Raw genomic sequence first — 27,678 nt, forward strand, 5'->3', positions numbered from 1 at the left:
TCAGTCTTACGATTATGAAGTGTTCGGTTTTATGTATTTCATATACTAGAATCTTTATATTCTGATCTTACGTAATGCAGCTCTTCGGTTATTGCGCCTGTTGAGTGGCAAAAGAAAAAACTCAGTTTAGTGCTATTATTGTTTAACAAATATATCTGAATAGCGTTCACCCAGGAGAAAATTGTGTTATAGGTTATCTAGGTAACACACTCTACTGGAAGCCTTGACTCTCACGTTCCAAGCGATACCTGGACTAAAACTTACCTACTGCCTTACATACTGCAGAAAAACAAAACTGGGCTAATCTAGTTTGTGGAACTTAAATGTTTGTTTTATAAGTTTTTGTTTAAAAACTTTGTGATGTTAATCTTGTTGTTGCTGAATAGACTTTAATGCTTGACCCCAAAGTAAAACATACAAACTGAATTACCCAAGAGCTGATATAATTACCTACGAAATGAATGTTCGCAAAAAGGCATACCAACCTGACTGTATTTATACAAACACCATATATTAAAAAGCATACCTACCTGGCTGTATATATACAAACACCATATATTAAAAAGCATACCTACCTGACTGTATATATACAAACACTATATATTAAAAAGCATACCTACCTGACTGTATACATACAAACACCATATGTTCTCTCGCTTTTGAAATGATTTTTTCGTTGAGTAAGTCAGCACACACTACAGTTTACTACAAATATATATATGCATTACCAATTTGTATATCTTACTCTATTCTATATTTTATTAATCTATAAGTGAAAGCGAAGGAGAGCATCTCACAGATTTTCCATTTCCCCTACAATACATTTTATCTTACAATGTAGTTTATCTTGCTAAACAGGTTATCCTACTAAATAATTTATCTTACAATGTAGTTTATCCAGCTAAACACCTTCAGTCGTCTTCAAGGTGTTTCCGACTACGTTCTACAACCTTTATATGTAGTTATTTTCAAATACTCCATTCAACTTCTCTAAACACATATTTTCAACGTCATGTAGTTACTTTAAACAACTGTTTCCAGCTATGTCCAGTAACCTCTCTGAAGGATTATACAATGTAACAACATTTTTATTTTTCCTTGTTCCTGGACTTAAAGTGTTATTTCCCAATTACTTATGCCTAAAGTAAATTGAAAAAACCTATTTGTCTTTACAAACTTTGCTTTTGTGAACTGGGAGCGTATAACGAGAACATGATGGGAGACTATAATTGGGGTCTGATACCTGAAAGTGATTTACATTACAGTTGCAAATCTCGAAAATCTACTCACTTCTAAACATATTTGTATAACTTTAGTATAAATACATGTAAATCTTGATTCATATGTTGTTTTATTCGGACCTTATGTAAATGAAAATGTACAAATTTGCCTGTTTTTACATAGAAAATATGTTAATTTCTAAATTTCATTATCCAGGTCACAAAAGCAAAGTTTGAAGGGAATAATGGCCATTTTCTGTACTTTTACAACATAAGCAATTAAGAAATAACATATACTATCCAGGAACAAAATTTGTGTTACATAGTGCTATTTTTAACTATGTCATGTGAACATTTTGAACGCGTGTTTTAAACTGTGTCCAGTAATCTCTCTGTAGAAGTGTCTTCAACTATGTCTTGTAATTTTCAAAGATATTTACAATTATGTCCTGAAACCTCTTTAAACATGTATTTTCGATTATGTCAAATAACTTCCCTAAGCCAATACTTTTAACTATGTCCAATAGCTTCTACTTGATTGTATTTTCAATTACGTCCACTAACCTCCTTAAATCAATATTTTCAACTTTGTCTAGTCCCTTTTAAGCACGTACTTCCAACAGTACCTGCTCAATGCTTCCTGCAAAGTAACAAATGTATATTCAGCTTTAATTATATCTTTCAAATCCTGTACCAAAAAAAGGGTAAATTATTTGGTTTCTATGGACAGTAATTTCGTCTTGCTAATTGTTCACTTGCCTTCTTTATAGACGTAGAAGATGATTTTTGTAAAAATTCATTCTGGCTGGTGTATTGGAACCTTTTGGTATTACACTAGCCCTGCACTTACCATCAGAACAAAATTCTGATGATGGTAGCATGTTTACCGAAACTTGTCAGCTGTAAGTTAAATTAAATAATTTTAATCATTATTGTGCAAAAACCCGTGGTTTTGTGTAATCGTTTGTCTTAATATATTAGCACAATGTGCTTTAAAAATAATTATAACCGAACTATTGTTTATATTATTTCATATCACTATCTGAGTGGGTTTCCTTTAGAAACCAGATGAACTCATCCAGGTAACTATTTCTAACCGATTAAACGAATACATTCCCACTTTATCTACTGGTTACTACCAGAACCACTAAGCTATTGTGACCAGTATTTAAGATTACAATTAAATGATCGTGTCTGCTTAGTTCGACGGTTAAAAACTGAACGTTTCTGTCTTACGGTGTTGGGTCGATTAATTTGAACTTATGAATATTAGAACAGTTTGATTGTACTAGAAAATTCGAACACAAAAAAAAAGAAAAAATTATTTGATGTCATGAAACACATCAGAGTATCGGTAATAGTTAAAACCTATAACTCTTTATACGTGATATAAACCTTTTGTTTTTGTATGCTTTTAAATTTCGTGAAAAGCTACTCGAGGGCTATCTGCGCTAGCCGTCCCTAATTTAGCAGTGTAAGACTCGAGGGAAAGCAGCTAGTCATCACCACCCACCGCCAACTCTTGGGCTACTCTTTTACCAACGAATAGTGTGATTGACCGTCACATTATAACGCCCCACGGCTGAGAGAGCGAGCGTGTTTGGCGCGACGCGGATGCGAACCCGCAACCCTCAGATTACGAGTCGCACGCCTTAACGCGCTTGGCCATACAGGGCCGTGATATAAACCTATAACTCTTTATACGTGAAATAAATCTATAACTTTTTATACGTGATATAAACCTATAACTTTATACGTGAAATAAACCTATAACTCTTTATACGTGAAATAAACCTATAACTCTTTATACGTGAAATAAACATATAACTCTTTATACGTGATATAAATCTATAACTCTTTATACGTGAAATAAACATATAATTCTTTATACGTGATATAAACTTATAACTTTATACGTGAAATAAACCTATAACTCTTTATACGTGACATACACTTATAACTCTTTATACGTAATATAAACCTATAACTCTTTATACGTGAAATAAACCTATAACTTTTTATACGTAAAATAAACCTGGAACTCTTTATACGTGATATAAACCTATAACTCTTTATACGTGACATACACTTATAACTCTTTATACGTAATATAAACCTATAACTCTTTATACGTGAAATAAACCTGGAACTCTTTATACGTGAAATAAACCTATAACTCTTTATATGTGATATAAACCTATAACTCTTTATACGTGACATAAACCTATAACTCTTTATACGTAATATAAACCTATAACTCTTTATACGTGAAACAAACCTATAACTCTTTATACGTGAAATAAACCTGTAACTCTTTATACGTGACATAAACTTTAACTCTTTATACGTAATATAAGCCTATAACTCTATACGTGAAATAAACATATAACTCTTTATACGTGAAATAAACCTATAACTCTTTATACGTGATATAAACCTATAACTCTTTATACGTGACATAAACTTATAACTCTTTATACGTAATATAAACCTATAACTCTTTATACGTAATATAATTCTATAACTTTTTATACGTGAGACAAACCTATAACTCTTTATACGTAAAATAAACCTGGAACTCTTTATACGTGAAATAAACATATAACTCTTTATACGTGAAATAAACCTGGAACTCTTTATACGTGAAATAAACCTATAACTCTTTATATGTGATATAAACCTATAACTCTTTATACGTAATATAAACCTATAACTCTTTATACGTGAAACAAACCTATAACTCTTTATACGTGAAATAGACCTATAACTCTTTATACGTGAAACAAATCTACAAAAACAAACATGAAGTAATGCATTATCATTGTTTCTTGGAGAAGGCCAATCAAATGAATTAATTAATTAAATACAAGATGTAAAGAAAATTAATAACAACTCAAGCTGTCGATCTAAATATATTTGCCTATTTTAAAAGCTTTAAATTGAAACACCTATCACATATTATTCTGGAACAATTAAAACATTAACGTGTTACGACTGAAACCAACTATGCAAAGTACATAAGGTTGTTTTAAAATACGGAGTTCACAGATGTGACTCGGGAAACTGTGATATATTAAGATATGATTAAAAAAATTAAATGTGTTTTTTACTTATGCAGCTACTTCACCTGGGTAAAACCAGCACGTTTTTAATGTTCTCGAGATATTTAAATAATCGACCCAACTCCTGGAAACAGGAAAAACCATCATATCAAATCCTAACGTTATCTCCGGTTGTCCCGGCACTACCCACACGATGTAGGGACAAAGGAGAAAAGATCAACCCCCAGCGCAGCTCTGGAACAAAAACCTTATCGCTCGCTTCCGATACGATACGATAATAGAAGAGCGAATAAAATCCTAGACTTTTATGGTAAATAGGAGCATCGGGCCACGGCTGACCGCTAATATACCCTGATTTCTGAAGCGATACAATCTTGGCAGAACGTGAACAAAAACACGTACTCTTGTATTATGTATTATACTTCCCACCCACAAACCCCAAACTAACCAGCATAAAAGCAGAGAGAACGTTTTGATCTTAAAACCCATTAAAATAACCTCAACTTGCTTCTTTGTTTGAATTTGATAAAAGAGCAAAAAAATTAAAAATGTTTAGCCGTTCGGTTCAACAGCGGTGTCTAACCCACAGAGATAGGCTTCACTCTCGTCTTATGCAAAGAAATTAAAACTAGTAAGCCCCCATATTTTTGTCTGTCCTCATATCCGTTTACTACAAGTAATTTTGAAGTGGTTTTAGGCAATGAATAACAATATTAACCGTATAAACACTTTTATGTTGATAATACTATTACAGTTTCAATTAACGTAAGTCCATCAGTCCTACAAAAGTTATTGTAAAGTCGAAAACAAAACGGAACATGTGAATTATAAAAGAGACCTCTTCCACCCAATGTGAAAGTAAATAGAATCATTCGATAATAGTGTTAATTATCAAATAAATACTGTATTTAATGTATTTATTATTTATAAGCAATTATATTTAGTTACAACTACGTTCGGTGATATCCATTGTTGAGTTAACACTATATAATTATTCAGTAACTCAATACTAACAACTGATGGTTAGTGAAAAAACTAAAAAAAAAACAAACTAAATATAGTTTTTACTTTACACAGGCTATACATTGAAAAACAGTATCACTAAATGTAATAGTTTTAACTGCACTGGTTATAGAAGGACAAGAGTATCACTGAATGTAATAGTTTTAACTGCACTGGTTATAGAAGGACAACAGTATCACTGAATGTAATAGTTTTAACTGCACTGGTTATAGAAGGACAACAGTATCACTGAATGTAATAGTTTTAACTGCATTGGTTATAGAAGGACAAGAGTATCACTGAATGTAATAGTTTTAATTGCACTGGTTATAGAAGAGCAAGTATCACTGAATGTAATAGTTTTAACTGCACTGGTTATAGAAGGACAACAGTATCACTGAATGTAATAGTTTTAACTGCATTGGTTATAGAAGGACAACAGTATCACTGAATGTAATAGTTTTAACTGCACTGGTTATAGAAGGACAAGTATCACTGAATGTAATAGTTTTAACTGCACTGGTTATGGAAGGACAACAGTATCACTAAATGTAATAGTTTTAACTGCACTGGTTATAGAAGGACAACAGTATCACTGAATGTAATAGTTTTAACTGCACTGGTTATAGAAGGACAACAGTATCACTGAATGTAATAGTTTTAACTGCATTGGTTATAGAAGGACAACAGTATCACTGAATGTAATAGTTTTAACTGCACTGGTTATAGAAGGACAAGAGTATCACTGAATGTAATTGTTTTAACTGCACTGGTTATAGAAGGACAACAGTATCACTGAATGTAATAGTTTTAACTGCACTGGTTATAGAAGGACAAGTATCACTGAATGTAATAGTTTTAGCTGCACTGGTTGTATACATGAACAACAGTATCATTGAATGTGATAGGTTTAGCTGCACTGGTTGTATAAACAAACAACAGTATCATTGAATGTGATAGGTTTAGCTGCACTGGTTATAGAAGGACAAGAGTATCACTGAATGTAATAGTTTTAACTGCACTGGTTATAGAAGGACAACAGTATCACTGAATGTAATAGTTTTAACTGCACTGGTTATAGAAGGACAAGTATCACTGAATGTAATAGTTTTAGCTGCACTGGTTGTATACATGAACAACAGTATCATTGAATGTGATAGATAGGTTTAGCTGCACTGGTTGTATAAACAAACAACAGTATCATTGAATGTGATAGGTTTAGCTGCACTGGTTGTATACATGAACAACAGTATTAATGAATGTGATAGGTTTAGCTGCACTGGTTGTATAAACAAACAACAGTATCATTAAATGTAAAGTGAAATATGAAGAAAATACTATTAAATAAATAAAATGTCATTTGATTGCTGGACATTAATCATAATAAAATCTCTAGATTATAACATAAGTGGAAGCAGAGATGAATAGCATGTGACAGAATGAGGAAAGCTTATATCAACAAATATTTATAAGATTCATGTTAGGTAGAGAGAGTGTGTAGATAGGGAAGGAAGTCTCTGGGTACTGAGTGTTTCAGAATTTTCATTTTATCAGCGATGACATTTATATGTTTTTGAAAAACAAACCGTTTTTTAATACGTACAACACATGCAAGTTCTTGTTAATATAATTTACTCTCAGAAAAATATGTTTTAAAATATATGTTTTTTTATATAAGTTCAGGTTTAAAACAAATATTTCTTGATTCGTTATTTCGATGTGATGTATGTACGTGAAATTAATTCACATTTACCTGAAAAAATCAATGGGAAAGTTAATGTAAGTGCACAACAAGACTGACTGCAGAAATATACGGAATTCTTCCGATTGGTAATTAAGTTCTTGTACCGATTTACTTGAAATAACGGTACATGTGACATCTCTATAGAATGGCTCTACGCGTTAAAATTAAGTTGTACAGAATTACTTGAAATAACGGCACATATGACATCTGTATAGAATTGTTCTATGTGTTAAGATTGTTTAAGTTGTACAGACTTACTTGAAATAACGGTACATGTAACCACTGTATAGAATGGTTCTATGTGTTAAGATTGTTTAAGTTGTACAGACTTACTTGAAATAACGGTACATGTGACATCTGTATAGAATGGTTCTATGTGTTAAGATTGTTTAAGTTGTACAGACTTACTTGAAATAACGGTACATGTGACATCTGTATAGAATGGTTCTATGTGTTAAGATTGTTTAAAGTTGTACAGACTTACTTGAAATAACGGTACATGTAACCACTGTATAGAATGGTTCTATGTGTTAAGATTGTTTAAGTTGTACAGACTTACTTGAAATAACGGTACATGTAACATCTGTATAGAATGGTTCTATGTGTTAAGATTATTTAAGTTGTACAGACTTACTTGAAATAACGGTACATGTAACATCTGTATAGAATGGTTCTATGTGTTAAGATTGTTTAAAGTTGTACAGACTTACTTGAAATAACGGTACATGTAACATCTGTATAGAATGGTTCTATGTGTTAAGATTGTTTAAGTTGTACAGACTTACTTGAAATAACGGTACATGTAACATCTGTATAGAATGGTTCTATGTGTTAAGATTGTTTAAGTTGTACAGACTTACTTAAAATAACGGTACATGTAACATCTGTATAGAATGGTTCTATGTGTTAAGATTGTTTAAGTTGTACAGATTTAATCCAATTAATGGTACGCATAAAATATAGGATTAACTTGTAGAAAGTTTTATTAAAATGGTAATGAATGTTTTTATATGTTTGAGAACAAAAGGTTAATAATTCTGATGAAATCAAACGCTATATATATATATTATTTTCACATTAATAAAATTACACGCGGAAAATCAATTCTCTTATACTGTGATCTATCAAACACAGGAAAATAGGTCAGCGGATTTTGTAGACAAATGGGCTGAAAGGTCTATAATGACATTCTTTAAACCTAATGAAAATTGTTTATAAACTTACACTTTACAAATATTTTGTGCCTGCTGACCTGTCTTACTTCAATATTTTTTATATTGTAAAGATAAAGAGAGTAGTGTTCTGGGTAAGAAATTTGATGAAACATACAAGAGTTATAATTGTATACAAACGAAGAGAAAATGGATTGTATAAATAAGTTGACTGTTCAGTGTAGCAGAACAAACCAATGTATGTGTTTTGCTTATGAATAACGGGCCTTTAATGGATATTTTACAGGATTTATCAAGCTGAAACATTAAACAAACACAAAATTACCTTTAGTGTTATTTTACCTCCAGTAATGAGATTTAGGAAATGAAAATACAGTATTACCTTTAGCAACAGAATTTTGGTAATACAAAGTCAACAATGTCCTGTTCGCTTCATAGATGATACAAAGGGACATTTTATCTACGTATTATTACACGTACCTCATACACGTTCGTTAAAAATAGTTATTACGTCTCAGTAGTTATGATCAACCGTGATAGTAACTTGTTACTCTGTGTAATTACAAATGTAATGGAAAGACAGTATTATTCCTACCACGGTTACAAGGTGGCTATTGGTGGGTTGCTGTGTATAGTGTTAGTGTCACAGAGTTTACAGTAAGTAATGGAAAGACAGCATACGCAGTATTATCCCTACCATGGTTACAAGGTGGTAATTGGTTGATTGCCATGTGTAATGTTAGTGTGACAGAGTTTACAATAAGTAATGGAAAGACAGCATGTGCAGTGTTATTCCTACCATGTAGTAACAACAAGGTGAATGTTACTACACAGATTTTAATAGCACTTGTAATGTACAGGATTTCACATGAAACTTTTAGTTCTATTGTAATGCTACGTTACTTTAAAACATAGTTTCATAATCTATTGATTCCTTGTCGATTTTTTCGTAACTCATATTGTTTGCTCCACAATGCAAATCAGCAGATATGAAAATATCTAAAGGGAACACTTAGATCCCACGTTAAGTCTCTATCCAACACTGAGATATAAGCGTTAAGCTGCTCCTGACGTTGAGTCGCAGTCCAGAGATTAACAGCCGTAACTGATGTACGTTACTTTAAAACAAAGTTTCATAATATATTGATTCTTTGTCGATTTTTTCGTAACTCATATTGTTTGCTCCACAATGCAAATCAGCAGATATGAAAATATCTAAAGGGAACACTTAGATCCCCACGTTAAGTCTCCATCCAACACTGAGATATAAGCGTTAAGCTGCTCCTGACGTTGAGTCGCAGTCCAGAGATTAACAGCCGTAACTGATGTCGATATGGCCAGAAACACACAAATTAGTGTACTAGTGAGTGATGAGATACGTTGATACGAGAAATCATCACGGATTCTTGAGTGTTTTCTCGTCTATAGCACCCCAAAGTCTCGAAAGAGCAGTTATGAGTTATGGGAGGAGATTACACCGCAGTAACAACTAGTTCTTTGGTAAAATGTTAAACGTGTTAACACTTGGCAACAGTAATTGAACACTTAGCTTAAATGAGAATATGTTGGATGTAAGAGAAATGTTTAGCTCGTAGCTTTCTCAAATATAGTTTCAAACAAATCTTTCTATGCTTTATCAACCATTGATAAATGTCGTTAGAAACAGCAGCTTAAACCCATCCCTCAATAGAACCAAGAAAAACAAAATTTTTAACCGAAAAAAAAAATTCGATAAATTACTTAATAACTCGTTAATTGTTTTGTTAGCACTGAATGAATAGATGGTTAATGTGCTTCATATTACATGTACAGGCTAGTAGGCGCAATTTGTGGGAGCTATTTCCTAACAGAATAATGGAAAGCTTTATTGCGGATAGCAACTAATAAAAAATATATTTTATTAAAAGTCACTGAATTACCCGGCTTTGTCCTTCAACAAGGATATTCATCAGAATTGTGTTTCTTAATTCTCGAGTTAACTTTGTTTGCCGTTACAGTTCAATGATTGGATGACTTGTAACATGCATACATTGTTTAAACAGTCAAACGAATGGTAAGTACAAGAAAAATAAGTTTTTGTTCGGATTAGAACGCTTCGTTCAAGTTTAATCGACTCGAACCGTCAAGCGGACTCTAAACTGGTTTATAACAGCAACCAATCGGAACACTACTGATGTAACAGCATCTTCCTGTCTCATAAGCTTAGAATAAAACTTGTTCCAGTTCTATAAAACTACAATAATATTTTAGCAAAATATACATTCTTTCTACTACACGAATTGTTTCTACACATAAATGTATAAGGCTCATTATGTAACTATGTTGAAAGTAAACACAAAATGGTTCTTTTCAGTTGTGCTCATTCACGTAATGTGATTGTTTCGCACACGCATTTTACCTTCAACTGTACGATATTGAACTCTTAACGTTTTCACACATAACAATAGAAAATCTAGCTATTGTTTTGCAGAGTTACCACAACATCTTCTTATGGTTTTTCTACAACATACAAACATCATGTATAAATGTACACAGTATTGTTTAGTTCTAAATATATCTGTGTATATATAGCTACGTATCTGAAACAAGTATACTGCATATTATGATGACAGAAGTATGTATTTTAGCCATAAAGTATTTACTCTAGTCATAGAGTATTTGATACTAGCCAATGAGTGTTTATTATTATCTGTAGTGTATTTATTATTAGCCGATGAGTGTTAATTATTAACTGTAGTGTATTTATTACTAGCCAATGAGTGTTTATTATTAGCAATAGTGTATTTATTACTAGCCAATGAGTGTTTGTTATTAGCAATAGTGTATTTATTACTAGCCAATGAGTGTTTGTTATTAGCTATAGTGTATTTATGAGTGTTTATTATTAGCTATAGTGTATTTATTACTAGCTAATGAGTATTTATTATTAGCCATAGTGTATTTATTACTAGAACTACGTCAGTTTTTGTGCAAAGAATAATCCACGAGTAGATATTTCAGTGTAGTTTAAAAATACAACGTGATCCCAGATGAAGCGATTAATATGAAATTGTTGTACTGTTTGGTTGTTGTGCTACCAAATGAGAGAATGTGTCGAATAGCCTCTGTCTGATACAGGCAGCTAGAAAGAGAATAAAAATTTACAGCGAGTTGAATGATATAGATTTTCTTTACATTATTTAACTAAAATATTTTCCACTGACATTCGCGTGACAAAGTTTATAGAGACAAACAAAGAGCTTCATGGTGGCAGGGGGGGATAAAGCAGGAAGGAGAGATATCAGTGTTGACTAGTCTTGGGATAACATAAGAGTTGATGACATGGCCACTGAGGTACCTCGTGCCCGTAGGGGTATGCCCATGTAAGGGTCATTCACCTCGGACATTTGAATTCCATTTTTGTAAGTAGGAAGAAACAGGGACAAAACCTGTTGACTGGAGGAAAAGTCAGGTTTGTGTTGACTGGTAGAAAACAGCTACAGGGTGAGTGTCTCCACAACAGTTTAGTGGGGTAAATTAGAGCTAGCAGTTTACCACAAATAAACCTTATATGAAACATCACGAGCTATTTCCAAGCTAATTTTTTGATATAATTACTAGCAAGTTAATTCTTTCAAAAACTTTATGAAAATACCGGCAGCCCTAACGTCAGATGTTTAGTATATTGTCCTTTGTGGATGTTTTTTTATGTCCACAATGAAACCTTGGGTATTTTAGTAGAAAAGGTAAAGTCTATCCTCGTAAGAAGACGCTTCTTAAATTTAATTTCCTTATGCTTAGCATGTTCTAAAAGTCTCTTTAAAATACTAAAGCACTAAATGTAACAGCTAGTCTTGAAACAACAGAACATTCAAAGTAATAAATGTAACAGATAGTCTTTAAACAACAGAACATTCAAAGCACTAAATGTAGCAATTATACTTTAAATAATACAACATTCAGAGGAAAAATGTGACAATTAGTCTTGAAACAACAGAACATTCAAAGTAGTAAATGTAACAGATAGTCTCGAAAGGGTTTAAAAATAATTGAGAAAATTTTATTTGAAACAAGTTCCATACTTTCACATAAATAGCTACACACTTCACAGAAATATTTTTCTCATCAACATCCATGACTTTGTTTAAATGTTTTTCAAAGGAAAGCTAGAATTTTTTGCAAACTCTGCTGTCATGACCACTCCACTAAGACGAAAATATTTTCAATATTCGTCACTCTAATCTGTCCTTTTGAATCGTTCTGACCCTTTGTTTGTTAATGCGTGTTCATATAAATTGCTATAATAGAAACCTGTGCTCCTTTATTTGTTGTAACGTCTCCGTATGAATCGCTATATAAGAAACCTCTGATCCTTGATGACGAGAAACCCACTTGAAATAAAAATGTATCTCAGAAACCTCTGATCCGTTATTTTATTGTAACGTCTTCATATGAATAACTATATTTTTTTACTAAGGCAGAGAGGGCCTAAAGGTTAGCTGCCTATAGTGTGAATCCGACAATTCATGATTAACTAACCGTTGAAGCTCTTTGGAGCCGTAAGTGCGTTATAAAAGTGACAGTCAAATTCCATTACTTCTCCGAAAACGGCCTAATGCCGCATGAAGTGTTTACCTGTTTTTATCAATTCGCACTACTCTATAGTACTGTGTTGTCTATCAGTCAGTCAGTAGTCAATAAAGTGACGTTATGTTATGTTATTTTAAATTTTGCGCAAAGCTACTCAAGGGCTATCTGCGCTAGCCGTCCCTAATTTAGCGTGTAAGACTAGAAGGAAGGCAGCTAGTTATCCCCACCCCCCGCTAACTCTTGGGCTACTCTTTCACCAACGAATAGTGGGATTGACCGCACATTAGAACGCCCCCACGGTTGAAAGGGCGAGCATGTTTGGTGCAACCGGGATTCGAACCCGCGATCCTCTCGATTAAGAGTCAAATGCCTTAACCCACCTGGCCATGCCGGGCCCAAGTGACGTTATGTAAGGGACGCTTAACGTTGCGATGTGTAATATCTTGATGTTAGTAAAACGTGTGCGTTGCATGTATCGCAAGAAAAATTATACTCTCTGTCGGCTACAACATAACCTGAAATACGAACTTTAAAAGCAAGAAATAATAGTATTTATTAGTCTTAATTTTTTATGCTATTTACTCTTGAAACAGAAACCTTGGGGACCATTCTCGAGTACATCTGGTTTTATTACACAAAACCCACCACAGAGTTGATGGAGAGGCTGATGACTGCATTGTTACTAAGCGAGCAGTTTCCAAAACAATTATCACTGAACTGGTTTGTTGCAACATTTTAAAAATAATCACTGTTGTCTTTAACTGTGATATATCCTCACAAGTCATTACGATATGGCCCGGCATGGCCAAGCGTGTTAAGACGTGTGACTCGTAATCTGAGGGTCGCGGGTTCGCATCCCCGTCGCGCAAAACATGCTCACCCTTTCAGCCGTGGGGGCGTTATAATGTTACGGTCAATCCCACTATTCGTTGGTAAAAGAGTAGCCCAAGAGTTGGCAGTGGGTGGTGATGACTAGCTGCCTTCCCTCTAGTCTTACACTACGAAATTAGGGACGGCTAGCACAGATGGCCCTCGAGTAACTTTGTGCGAAATTCAAAAAACAAACAAACAAACATTACGATATATTTCCTTACAATAGATCACAACTATCCTCACATACCAGTGAGACAAAATTACAACACCCCTTTATAACAATTCTCTATCGGTACAAGCTATTGTACAGTGTTATTTCTAGCTGTTTAATAAACTGCATGACTTCAGTAAAATACAGACTACAAGTGTTGTGTTCTCTAGTTAAAATATTGGCTGTACTTTAGCGTCTAGATAACCGTTCTTCAATGTGCTTGTCAACATAGGATCTCAGTTTATATCAGCAAATAAATCTACTTTCTGCAGCTCGACATCTATCCATTAATTACCTAGGGGCTGCTTTTGCAGAAGCTCTCTCATAAGTCTTAAACAAGAATAATAACAAAAACATCTTGGTTCTCTCGTACACGTGAAATTAGAATTTGGCTGTTTCACAGAAGTTTACACCCTCGAAGCTGGACGAGTTTGTTGAAAGTACACTTGTATGGACCCTAGTAACTCCTCCGAACACATAAATAACGTTTATTTCAACTTCGACTGTAAGGATCTCCACTGCAGCTTTTCTTCCTTTCAATTAAAGTTTACAAATAATGAATTTACGTTCTTCAAGGGCAAAACAAATGTTAATACCTTTGTGATGTTCGTCTGGGGTTGAGGCTACGCACGAGATGCATGATTTCCCCACGTTGAAAATATACACACCATATTTAAATGCAAGTAAAGCTTTCTTTGCTCATATACTCAACACTTTGATATGTATCTACACGCCGTAATACCGAACAAACTACATCAAACATCACAAGAGCGAAGTGGGTGTCGGCCAAGCTTTAGACATATTCTAACGTGAATATAAAATACGGAATACAGGGCCCATTATAAACTTGGAGAATGTATTCATTATTCTTTCTTAGTGGGGCGTTTTCATGCAGATTTGAACGTATTTAAATGGAACAAGTTATTGGCATGGAAGTCTTAATAAGAAAACATTGCTTTGAAATAGTTAAAAATAATTACGAACTGTGGAAATATTAATTATAGAATTTTACGCACTATCAAATAAATTACCAATCACGCACACACACATATTGATTACAGGATATTACTCACAATCATAGCTATTATCGCATATCAAGCAACTAAATGAACTCCAAGTTTCCTTCGCCTCACGAGATTTCCAATGTTTTAACAGAAGACTTTACTTACAGCTGTACTGTCTGTCATGTTTAACGTAATTTGTTCACAATAAAGCTCAACATGGTTATTTTTAAAGTGGATATAAGTTAGCAGTAAGATTGATTGTTCAGTGTATCTGTACATGTTATTTCAACAACGCGGTTCTCTAAGACTATACTGTCAGGTTATCTTTGAAGTTGGTTGGTATAATTGCAATAAATCTCAACTACAGGGTGTTCGGAAAGTCACTGTTCACTTATATATTTATTAACAGACAAAACTGCACAGTGACTTTCCGAACACCCTGTAGATTCACAGAATAAAATACAGGAAAAAAAAAACTTTTTTATATTTTACAAAATCACCCTTGTATAATGTGTCTTTTTTAGCTTTAATTTAAAAAAAATTAAAATACAAACTACGTAGTGATTCCAGTCTATATCTTCGTGGTTTTCAACGAAAGGCCACGTCGGCACTGGGTACAGAATACATGGCGTGGTTAATATAATAACTTAATAGCAAGACAGACACTAGAAGTAATAGTGTGTAATTTGTATTCCTTACTTTTATCTCTTTTTGAAAATAATACAAGATCAGTATTTACACCAATGTCAGTATGCAGGTGGTCATAGAGAGTGTTATGTAATTTTACATTGGATCACACAGGGTAAGTTAATAGCTGATACGCACGAAATTCTAGCCTCAGCGAGAAACACCGCTTTTGTACACCATATCTTGGCCTTGTTAGTAAACGTCAACTACAGGTTCTTATATTTGTATTAAAAAACTATTACACAGTCCCCTATGTAAATACACTTAACAGTTCAATACTTCCTAGTTGTAGCAGTACACTTCTGTGTAAAATGACTTCTATTTAAGGAGGCGGATTTCATGGTACAGTAACCACTTGCTCTGTTCGTAGTTTTCTTTGTAAAACGACTTTTAGATGAGGAAATAGCCTTAGTGTAAAGCAGCTCTAAGTTGTATGAACACATTGTATTGTATACTGCAACCCTGCAGTGTAAATACAAACACACTTCGTTGTGTACTAACTTCTACTTGTGTTAGCATCCTTCATTGTAAAACGTATCCTGGTTATGTTAGCACCCTTCATTGTAAAACGTATCCTGGTCATGTTAGCATCCTTCATTGTAAAACGTATCCTGGTTATGTTAGCACCCTTCATTGTAAAACGTATCCTGGTTATGTTAGCACCCTTCATTGTAAAACTTATCCTGGTTATGTTAGCACCCTTCATTGTAAAACGTATCCTGGTTATGTTAGCATCCTTCATTGTAAAACGTATCCTGGTTATGTTAGCACCCTTCATGGTAAAACGTATCCTGGTTATGTTAGCACCCTTCATCGTAAAACGTATCCTGGTTATGTTAGCACCCTTCATTGTAAAACGTATCCTGGTTATGTTAGCATCCTTCATTGTAAAACGTATCCTGGTTATGTTAGCATCCTTCATTGTAAAACGCATCCTGGTTATGTTAGCTCCCTTCATTGTAAAACGTATCCTGGTTATGTTAGCACCCTTCATTGTAAAACGTATCCTGGTTATGTTAGCACCCTTCATCGTAAAACGTATCCTAGTTATGTTAGCACCCTTCATTGTAAAACTTATCCTGGTTACGTTAGCACCCTTCATTGTAAAACTTATCCTGGTTATGTTAGCACCCTTCATTGTAAAACTTATCCTGGTTATGTTAGCACCCTTCATTGTAAAACGTATCCTGGTTATGTTAGCACCCTTCATCGTAAAACGTATCCTGGTTATGTTAGCATCCTTCATTGTAAAACGTATCCTGGTTATGTTAGCACCCTTCATTGTAAAATGTATCCTAGTTATGTTAGCACCCTTCATTGTAAAACTTATCCTGGTTATGTTAGCACCCTTCATTGTAAAACTTATCCTGGTTATGTTAGCACCCTTCATTGTAAAACGTATCCTGGTTATGTTAGCACCCTTCATTGTAAAACTTATCCTGGTTATGTTAGCACCCTTCATTGTAAAACGTATCCTAGTTAGGTTAGCACCCTTCATCGTAAAACGTATCCTGGTTATGTTAGCATCCTTCATTGTAAAACGTATCCTGGTTATGTTAGCACCCTTCATTGTAAAACTTATCCTGGTTATGTTAGCACCCTTCATTGTAAAACGTATCCTGGTTATGTTAGCACCCTTCATTGTAAAACTTATCCTGGTTATGTTAGCACCTTCATTGTAAAACGTATCCTGGTTATGTTAGCATCCTTCATTGTAAAACGTATCCTGGTTATGTTAGCACCCTTCATGGTAAAACGTATCCTAGTTATGTTAGCACCCTTCATCGTAAAACGTATCCTGGTTATGTTAGCACCCTTCATTGTAAAACGTATCCTGGTTATGTTAGCATCCTTCATTGTAAAACGTATCCTGGTTATGTTAGCATCCTTCATTGTAAAACGTATCCTGGTTATGTTAGCTCCCTTCATTGTAAAACGTATCCTGGTTATGTTAGCACCCTTCATTGTAAAACGTATCCTAGTTATGTTAGCACCCTTCATCGTAAAACGTATCCTAGTTATGTTAGCACCCTTCATTGTAAAACTTATCCTGGTTATGTTAGCACCCTTCATTGTAAAACGTATCCTGGTCATGTTAGCATCCTTCATTGTAAAACGTATCCTGGTTATGTTAGCACCCTTCATTGTAAAACGTATTCTGGTTATGTTAGCACCCTTCATTGTAAAACTTATCCTGGTTATGTTAGCACCCTTCATTGTAAAACGTATCCTGGTTATGTTAGCACCCTTCATTGTAAAACGTATCCTGGTTATGTTAGCACCCTTCATTGTAAAACTTATCCTGGTTATGTTAGCACCCTTCATTGTAAAACGTATCCTGGTTATGTTAGCACCCTTCATTGTAAAACGTATCCTGGTTATGTTAGCACCCTCCATTGTAAAACTTATCCTGGTTATGTTAGCATCTACTGAGGTGATTAACTCTAAACAAACTTTTAGTTAGAATTCATTTCGAATACTGTGTACAGTTTTGTTTTCGTTTAAGAAAGGATACAAACTTACAGAAAAGGGTTCAGATGAGAGAAATATACAAGAAATTGGTTAATATTATTTGGTGGATCAGTATAAAGGTCTCTCTCTGATTACTCTGTTCTTGAGATAATAAAACGAAAAGACAGTTTTTTTTATACTAGGCTCCATGTAAGACGGTTTTATTTTTTTCCAACAGGAGTGATTGGCTTGTGGAATGAGTTGCCGTCAGCAGTTGTAGATAACAATGTTTTACATTAGGTTACAAGAAGGATCATTGATTTCGTGAAAAATAGTAGATGGGTTAAATTTTTTACTTTTTTAATGTATAACATTAAAGAGACAAACGGTTTCTTGTTATCTAGCCAATCACAGAAGACTAAATAATGCTAAAAAACTAGAAAGTGATCGCTGGGAAATAATTATACGTAGAACAATGAGAATGAAATGTATTATTTTAATAAGTTTTTATGTATTTACATTTTAACCTAGTAAGTATAAATGTGAGGTTAGTTTCAAATAAATGCTTTATTAAAACTCCACAGTTTGGAAACAGAGAATAGTTTTTTTCTGATCGTCTATTCAACCAGGAAACTGATATCCTGTTTAAGTACTGTTATAGACCACATGAACAGGAGGGAAGCCTCTTCTGAAAAGCGTAATCCGAGGGTCGCGGGTTCGAATCCCCATCACATTAGACAGGCTCGTTCTTTCAGACTTGGAGGATTTATAGTGTAAAGGTCAATCCCGCTATTCGTTGGTAAAAGAGTAACCTAAGAGTTGACTGTGGGTGGTGATGACTAGCTGACTTCCCTCTAGTCTTACACTGCTAAATTCGGGACAACTAGTGCAGATAGCCCTCTTGTAGCTTTGCGCGAAATTTAAAACAAACAAACATATTCTGGAATTGCATTTACGAGACTCTTCCAGAATATTTCTAATTCTAAAAATGTAAATATTCCATTTCCAAACATACTCAAACACATCTGAGAAAACTCTATTCGTATATTCACAAAACCATAACGTCTGTACACACTTTTAAGGCACTGAGTGAAACATTTCTCAATAAACCCTTTTATGTCCGAAATATAAAGGATCTGTCCCCTAATTTGTTTTCCTTAATCCGTTCCATGTGTTAAAAAATTGTTTCAGAGTATATCATACGTATTTTTGTTTGTTTGTCATTAAACTTAAGACTACACAATGGGCTATCTTTGCTGTACCCACCATGTGGATCGAACATAGATATTTAGCGTTACAAGCTCTTAAGATTACCGTTGTGCCACCAGAACACTCATTTTTCTTGATGAGAAATTCTATCAGTTAACTCGAAAAATGCATATTAATCACTTGTGAAGTTTATTGAAAAGATAAATAAATGAAAAATATTACGTCTCTTTTATTTTAGTTACAATAGGAAAATTAGTACTTAACGCACCTATAAAAAAATACAAAGTAAAGCTCGTACTTAATGTACCTATAAAAATACAAGTAAAGCTCGTACTTAATGTACCTATAAAAATACAAGTAAGTAAAGCTAATGTACTTAATGTACTTAATTTATAAAATACAAGTAAGTAAAGCTCGTACTTAATGTACCTATAAAAATACAAGTAAGTAAAGCTCGTACTTAATGTACCTATAAAAATACAAGTAAGTAAAGCTCGTACTTAAATATATCCATGGGGTTTAGAATACTTGTTTGTTTTGTGTTTTGGATACTAGCGTTAAGCTGTACATAAACTAACTGCAATAGTTATCCCTAATTTTGAACAAATAAACCCAAAGAAAAGCATGCTGTTAGTCAAGAACACCCACCGCCAACTCTTGGGTGACTTTAATCAAATAACTTGAGTTTTATTGTATCACTTATTCTTTCTTAGCTAAAAAGGCCAAATTGTCATTGTACAGGACCTTTTAGTTACGTAAGAATGCTTAAAGGCTTATCAACTTATATTCTATAGCTGAGTGAATTCTCTTCATTGTACAATAACTGACAATTGTGGAAGAAAACTGCTTTATCCAACTCCTTCAAAGAATTTATTAATATTGACTTCCTGTCACAGCAAGCTACACACTTAGATCAAAATTAAAGGTGAATCTGCTAACGAATGTACCTAATTAAATATATTCCTCTTATTTATAAAGATTAGAATACACTGTTTCATCAGTTAAGTACACTAGCTGTTAACGTTTTCGGCCGTAAAACCACTAATATCTCATGAAGTTTGTTCAGCTCAGAAAAGTTAGGATAGCTTTAAATCCATATAATACGCTACAAATGGAATAAATTCTCTATAGTAAAAAGCGTTATAGCAAAAAATATAATAAAACTAAATATATTAGAAATTTTAATTGAAGTTATATTAAAGAGATAATAGAGCACAGAACATGAAAAACACGAGCTGTTTGCATAAAGTGCTGTCGTATATTAATTACAGTAGTAAATACATTTTATAACTCCTTCTAGTTGTGTAAATGAATTTGCGATGCTGACTCTCCTACTTCCAAAATATGGTTAGTGTCTACTAAGTGGTTATAGGTGTGACAAAATTCTAAGAAATGTAGAACTTGGTAGCTTTCTAATGACGTGATAATCGTAATAGTTAAACTTTAAAGGTCGTATTACGTTTATTCATCAAGTTTTAACATCCATTGCAAATTAGAGTAAAATTACTTTACGTTTTCTTTTTTTTATTGTCTTTTTACACGTCTTGTAAAATTTCTTGTACACGTCTGATTACTGACAAAATTAAAAGCGTTTAACGCTCATACAAATTCATAAACTTACAGATCAGTGGTTGTTTTTATTTTCCCAAAACTATCGAATAGGTTATTATTCCTTGTTGATAACGAAATACTATTTTTAGTTGTGACGTAAGATACCTTCTGAAGTCATGGAAATGATGTGACGTCACTCACCTGTTGTAAAGAGAACGATCGCCTTAAGACAGCTGTACTCAGCTGCATCAACGTGAAGAGCCTTTAACTTCTCAACCTGCTCTTGGAAGATTCGGATGTGATCCATGAACGCCACCACACGGTCCGCCGCCATGGGCGAGGCATGTAGTCCAGCGGCCGCCAATAAAGGTGCCACGTGCAGAGGCATCGAGCACTGGGACGCATTTAACACAAAGAGTTCGCTCCAGACAAGTCTGAGCAAAGCTACTTGGTCAGTTATTTGAAGGTCAGGAAAGAAAGGAATATTTCTTGCCCACTCTACAGCGCTGAATAACAAGCGAGCGGCTAGTTCACAGATGTTATCAATACCCATGAAGTTATTTGGTTGCATACACTGGGCATAGCGCGTGGGCTGGTAGGGTTCTGCTCTGAGGAGAAGTGATATGAAACTGGACAAATACGAATGACCATTTAAAGTGTCTCCATTGGTTAACGTCATCTGACCAGGGAGGCCATGCTGGGCGGAAGGAAGACGTCCACGTTGTACAGCTGTAAAACAGATAACTACTTTAAATGTCGTACAAATACACACCGTAGAATTGTGTTAAATGAACATAACAGAAACTTGAAAATATAATTATCAAATATAATAAACATATGAAACAACATTAAAAACGTAGGCCCGTACAAGTGTTTTTACGGAAAAGGTAAACAATGCTGTGTAGAGTACTAGTACGTTAATATTACAAAATATTTAATAACTATGTATTGCAAACTAATTATTTGGAATATTGAATAGAACCAAAACAATATAGCTCAGCCTAACAGACACTGAATACACGAATGAAAACAGTATAGATCAACCTAACAGACAGTGAACACTCTAATGAGAACAGTATAGCTCAACCTAACAGACATTGAATACACGAACGAAAACAGTTAGCTCAACCTAACAGACACTGAATACACGAATGAAAACAGTATAGCTCAACCTAACAGACACTGAATACACGAATGAAAACAGTATAGATCAATCTAACAGACACTAAATACACGAATGAAAACAATATAGATCAACCTAACAGACACTAAATACACGAATAAAAACAGTATAGCTCAACCTAACAGACACTGAATACGCGAATGAAGACAGTATAGCTCAACCTAACAGACACTGAACACTCTAATGAGAACAGTATAGATCAACCTAACAGACACTGAATACACGAATGAAAACAATATAGCTCAACCTAACAGACACTAAATACACGAATGAAAACAGTATAGCTCAACCTAACAGACACTGAACACTCTAATGAGAACAGTATAGATCAACCTAACAGACACTGAATACACGAATGAAAACAATATAGCTCAACCTAACAGACACTAAATACACGAATAAAAACAGTATAGATCAACCTAACAGACACTGAATACACGAATGAAAACAGTATAGATCAACCTAACAGACACTGAATACACGAATGAAGACAGTATAGCTCAACCTAACAGACACTGAACACTCTAATGAGAACAGTATAGATCAACCTAACAGACACTGAATACACGAATGAAAACAATATAGCTCAACCTAACAGACACTAAATACACGAATAAAAACAGTATAGATCAACCTAACAGACACTGAATACACGAATGAAAACAGTATAGATCAACCTAACAACACTGAATACACGAATGAAAACAGTATAGATCAACCTAACAGACACTGAATACACGAATGAAAACAGTATAGCTCAACCTAACAGACAGTGAACACCCTAATGAGAACAGTATAGCTCAACCTAACAGACACTGAACACTCTAATGAGAACAGTATAGCTCAACCTAACAGACACTGAACACTCTAATGAGAACAGTATAGCTCAACCTAACAGACACTGAACACTCTAATGAGAACAGTATAGATCAACATAACGGACACTAAACATACTTATGAGAATAGTATATAGATCACTATAATAGGTACTGGAATACATTAACGCTGTTTGATCTAATATATATTACAACACATTAAAACGGACAGAGGGATCTTGTGATACAACTATTATAAACCAACAGACATTAATACAAATACTAGAGTTCACTAACAGATTCTAACGTGGTGTGACAGATACTGTGACACACCAAGAAGAGATTAACTAAAGAGAAACTGTAACACACTAACACATGGTACCTACATCAAAAATAGTAACAGGTGTCAGTAGCTTGTATCAGTTGGTATACTGAACTTAAATCATGCTGGGGATTACATTAAGTTTAAACAAGTTACAGAAAACTATCGTATGGGGAACTGGAAGTGGATTAAACAGATACACGTTAAACAAAAGTAGAATGTTTTTACAGTCTATATTGGAATAGAAAATAAAATAATATATGTCAGTATTAGTTCTGTTAATTCTAAAATGAGCCTCAGTGCTCGTCACTGGTTAAACTTTGCCGAACAAATAAATACATTTTCAGTTTCTAGCCTTCTCTAACACTTTTTTTTAATACATATAATACGAATAAATAAATAACAAATTACGACAAGCATATATTTTCAATACGACATAATCAGGAAAACATAATGAGTCTAAACTGTACTAAGTGTTAATAAAGTAGGTTAATTCGTAATAACAATGTATTTGTTATACGGTCTAAACTGTAATGTAAAAAGACACCGTATAAGCAAAGTACGGTTGTAGTACGTGTAGTTTAAAATGTTCTACTTACTTGTACGGTGTCTCAGAATAATATTACACCACTACTATAAATGATTATGGTGGGAAACAGAAAATGTAAGAATGTATAAGAATGATTTCAGTTAGTTTGTTTGTGAATTACAGAAGACCTTTATGAAATTATAAGAAGGAGACATAAACGTTCGGTTATGCTATGTATAATTTATCACTAGAGTACAACATAATGGGTCACATGACAACCAGAGATATTCCTTCGCGTCATATCAGTAAATCTGTACAAGTTATCCTGAGTTAATTAACACTATATGTGTGAGAATAATTATCATAAGAAAGCGTATTAAACTTTCACCATATTATTTTACTTGTCAAGCCTTAGTGAAACGTTGAATACGTTAGTCAGACTTAGAAAAAATCAGCAGTAGAAATGAATTTTTTTTGTAAACGTGTTTCTAATCCGTTATGGTATCCGACAAAAGTTTAGTTTTTTTTATACAACAGATGTCGTTGTGAGGACCATTTTACGGAACCGTTGCACGTTGTTTGAAGCTCACATTTACACGATGGGCTATCTGTACTCTGTCGACAGGTATCGAAACCCGGTTTCTGGCAATGTAAGCCCGCATACATACTGCTGTGCCACATTAGAACTAGATTTGAAACATAACAAGGTACTTCTATTTACAGATTTCTGTGGAACCAACAAACACTAATTGTGATAACATAGTATCATAATAATAATATATAATAATTATACTATGAAAATATAATATTATAATAAAAATTATAATAATTATACTATGATAACATAGTATTCTAACACTAACACTGATAATATAGCATTCTAACACTATTATAATATAGCATTCTAACACTATGATAATATAGTATTCTAACACTATGATAATATAGCATTCTAACACTATGATAATATAGTATTCTAACACTAACACTGATAATATAGTATTCTAACACTAACTATGATAATATAGTATTCTAACACTATGATATTATAGTATTCTAACACTAACACTGATAATATAGTATTCTAACACTAACTATGATATTATAGTATTCTAACACTAACTATGATAATATAGTATTCTAACACTAACACTGATAATATAGTATTCTAACACTAACTATGATAATATAGTATTCTAACACTAACTATGATATTACAGTATTCTAACACTAACTATGATATTATAGTATTCAAACACTAACTATGATAATATAGTATTCTAAAATCAAGTTCATGGTGATTTGATGATCAAATTACACCTTAGAATTAAATGATAATGAATTAATAATGAAGAATTGGACATTTCTCTACACAATATGGTTCGAATCAGGATCTAATGTAGTTGTCAAAATAAAAAGTTGAAACCGTATCTTTGTTTCATGTCATTAGTGTGTGAATGTTCTTCATTTTCGTATCACGGAGTGGTTATAATTCAACATGAAGCTACACAATGGGCTGTCTGTGCTCTGCCTACTATAAGTATGAAAACCCGGTTTCTACCTGTGTAAGTCTCCAGGCATCCCGCTGTGACCCTGGTGGACTCGCAGAATGCCACAGCAATTACAGTTTGGGAAAAACACACTATTTACTGGGTAAAAAATCGGGGAATATTACATCATACGTGGAAGAAAGAACAGACCATTTTAAAACGATCATAAGAAAGTGGAAACCAACTAGAAATGATCAAAACAATAACAGTTGAACTGAATACTACTTTACACAATAATTAATTAATTAATAAAAACACACATGCATAACTGACTATTTAGGACTGCGTAATATTTAAAACATTCAAGATATCTGAAAAACTAGAACAACCTTAGTGTTTAGTGTTAGTATTGTGTGTAACATTATGATCATCATACATCGTTTTAACTCTTAATACTAAACCCGTTAAACGTGATAACGTACAAAGTATGAACTTGATAAACCGACTAATTACTCTGTGAAGCACGGACTTCGTATTTCAATTACAATAATTCTATTCGAAACAATAGCATTCTTCTGTCCATAAGCTACTTATAAGGTATACTTTAGAGATTTATACCAAATTTCGTCACGACTTCAAACTGGGAACTGTTAATAGAATTAATCCTGAGATAGAATATAACTTATTCACAAAAATCATAATTCTCTGATACTTCAATCCTAAACACATTCTATGAGGTGAGCTGCTAAAACGAGACATAAGCTAAAACTCTCGTGTCGGTGGACATAGTTATTCTTGTAAACATCCTGAAAATTATTTATAAGAACTACTTTCAGCTTACACCGGTACAACATAGTTTTCTGACATTATTCTATAATCGTTTTAAGAAAAACTACGTTGTTCAGATAGTTTGTTATTATTACAATTCCAACAAAGCGGAAGAAGACATAGCTACCCCTAACTGAACGAAGAGAGCTTTCACTTCAAATACACCGCTAACGTATTAGTGTTGCATGAATGTATTAACAAATCGTTTTCTGCACATCTTCACAAATAATAAAAATACGCATTATATGTAAAATAATGTTGTTCTTGTAGTATTCTTATGAGCCAACTGTATTAATTGTTTAACAGTAAGATCTTATCACAGCCCTATATAAAACATATATTGTGTATTAACGTGTCACCTACGTCTTAATGCCAGGTCAGAAACATTTACTGAGAAGTCGTAATAGTTTAGGGAGATATTACATACAAAAACAATGTTTATGTTCCACAAGTTAGCTATCAGGTACTTGTTTGGTACACTATTATATAGATTAACTTATAGATGGCATAAAGGCTAAAAATCGTTAATAAAAGTCGCCTTTGTTTGTTAGTTAATAAGCAAAGCAACTGGTCCTTGATTACGTCACAGCTGTCCAGTGGCGTAATGTTAACGTTAGAGAAATGCAAGCTAACCTGGGAACCTACCCTCCCTGCGCATGCCCATCTTGAGACACTTCTTGAGCCGACAGTATTGGCACTGGTTTCGATGATGTTGGTCAACTGGGCAGTTCCTGTTTCCACGACAGGTATAGGTCAAGTTTCGTCTGACGCTTCTTTTAAAGAAGGACTTACAACCTTCGCACGTGAACTGGCCGTAGTGTTTGCCACTGCTTTTATCTCCACAGACCACACATTCCATGTGTTGAACGTTTTTATCAACAGTCTGAGACGTCGTACTTGGCTGTGGGGGCGGAGGAGGACCGCTGTGACCGTCCGTCGGTGTCTGCGGAGCAAGGTCGGTTTCCGGTACCGAGACCCCAGCAGTCGGCGGTGGATCCCTCCAAGATGTTACGGCCAGCGCCATGCCAGAGATCTAAAGTCACACCCTGATATTCTCTGTGAGCTAGTTCACTCAGAACGGTTTAGATTGTCGGTGTTACCTCCCCATAGAAACAGTCCGATGTAAGCCTTTCACTATCCTAAATCGAAAGGCGCTATGTTTGTTATAATCCCCACCCAACACAATGGCATTCCGCGTGTCCTTACACAGCCAAGGCAGACGGGCAACTAGAGCTGTCCCACTCACGCTTCACAACAACAAGCCCTCTGCCCCCAAGCAACCAAAGTAAGGAGGAACTGCGCGTGAACCTGCGTGAACTTGGGCCTGAGTGAGTTGGTAAGAGTCGGAAAGTAGCTAGCTATCTGTGAAGCGAGTGGCGGACTTCTAGGACCGTGAATTATGACATAATAGTAGAGGCTGTTTAGTTGTCATGGAAACCATTCCATATATGGCTGCTGTGTCATCAAAGTTCAAGATGTCTATTAGTGAGTGATAATCCTGGTGTAGCCTACAGGCAATCAGAGCGCCGAACCTCAGAGGTTTCAACTGCTTTCTCATTGGTCATTCTCTCGTCTCGTGCCGATACTCGTGCAATTTGTCGGCTTGTTGAATGTTCTGATCCTCGAGCTTACTTGCGCCTAGTCTTATGGCTATCGTGGCCAATCATCGGGAATTTGACCAAAGTATGAGACTCGGGAGGTGTAAAATATGGGCTGGCTCTAAATATCGCAGTATTGACTCCAAAAACCTCCCACC

At 34.2% G+C, this 27,678-nt stretch overlaps 1 protein-coding gene across 2 annotated transcripts; it reads right to left on the reverse strand.

Moving 5' to 3' along the window:
* Nucleotides 1-20,186: 20,186 nt before the first annotated feature.
* Nucleotides 20,187-27,670, reverse strand: LOC143249880 (nuclear receptor subfamily 2 group F member 1-A-like). Of its 2 annotated transcripts, none has more exons than XM_076500471.1 (2): nt 26,556-27,670; nt 20,187-21,484 (listed from the first exon to the last, which is right to left on the reverse strand). In XM_076500471.1, exons 1-2 carry the CDS (start codon nt 26,944-26,946, stop codon nt 20,949-20,951), a joined length of 927 nt encoding a protein of 308 aa, XP_076356586.1. In that variant the 5' UTR covers nt 26,947-27,670; the 3' UTR covers nt 20,187-20,948. The 2 variants fall into 2 exon arrangements, with proteins under 2 accessions (XP_076356586.1, XP_076356587.1); XM_076500472.1 differs by having other exon boundaries at nt 20,204-21,484; nt 26,568-27,666.
* Between the last annotated feature and the right edge of the window lie 8 nt (nt 27,671-27,678).

Source organism: Tachypleus tridentatus, chromosome 4 (genome assembly GCF_004210375.1).
Source record: "Tachypleus tridentatus isolate NWPU-2018 chromosome 4, ASM421037v1, whole genome shotgun sequence".
Taxonomy (NCBI): Eukaryota; Metazoa; Arthropoda; class Merostomata; order Xiphosura; family Limulidae; genus Tachypleus; species Tachypleus tridentatus.

What these genes read in the sequence shown, in the direction of transcription:
- LOC143249880 (XM_076500471.1), bottom strand. Translation starts at nt 26,946, where the DNA reads ATGGCGCTGGCCGTAACATCTTGGAGGGATCCACCGCCGACTGCTGGG. An exon ending in CAGGGAGGGTAGGTTCCCAG is followed by an intron (nt 21,485 to 26,555) that starts GTTAGCTTGCAT and finishes TCTGTTTTACAG; the next exon opens with CTGTACAACGTGGACGTCTT.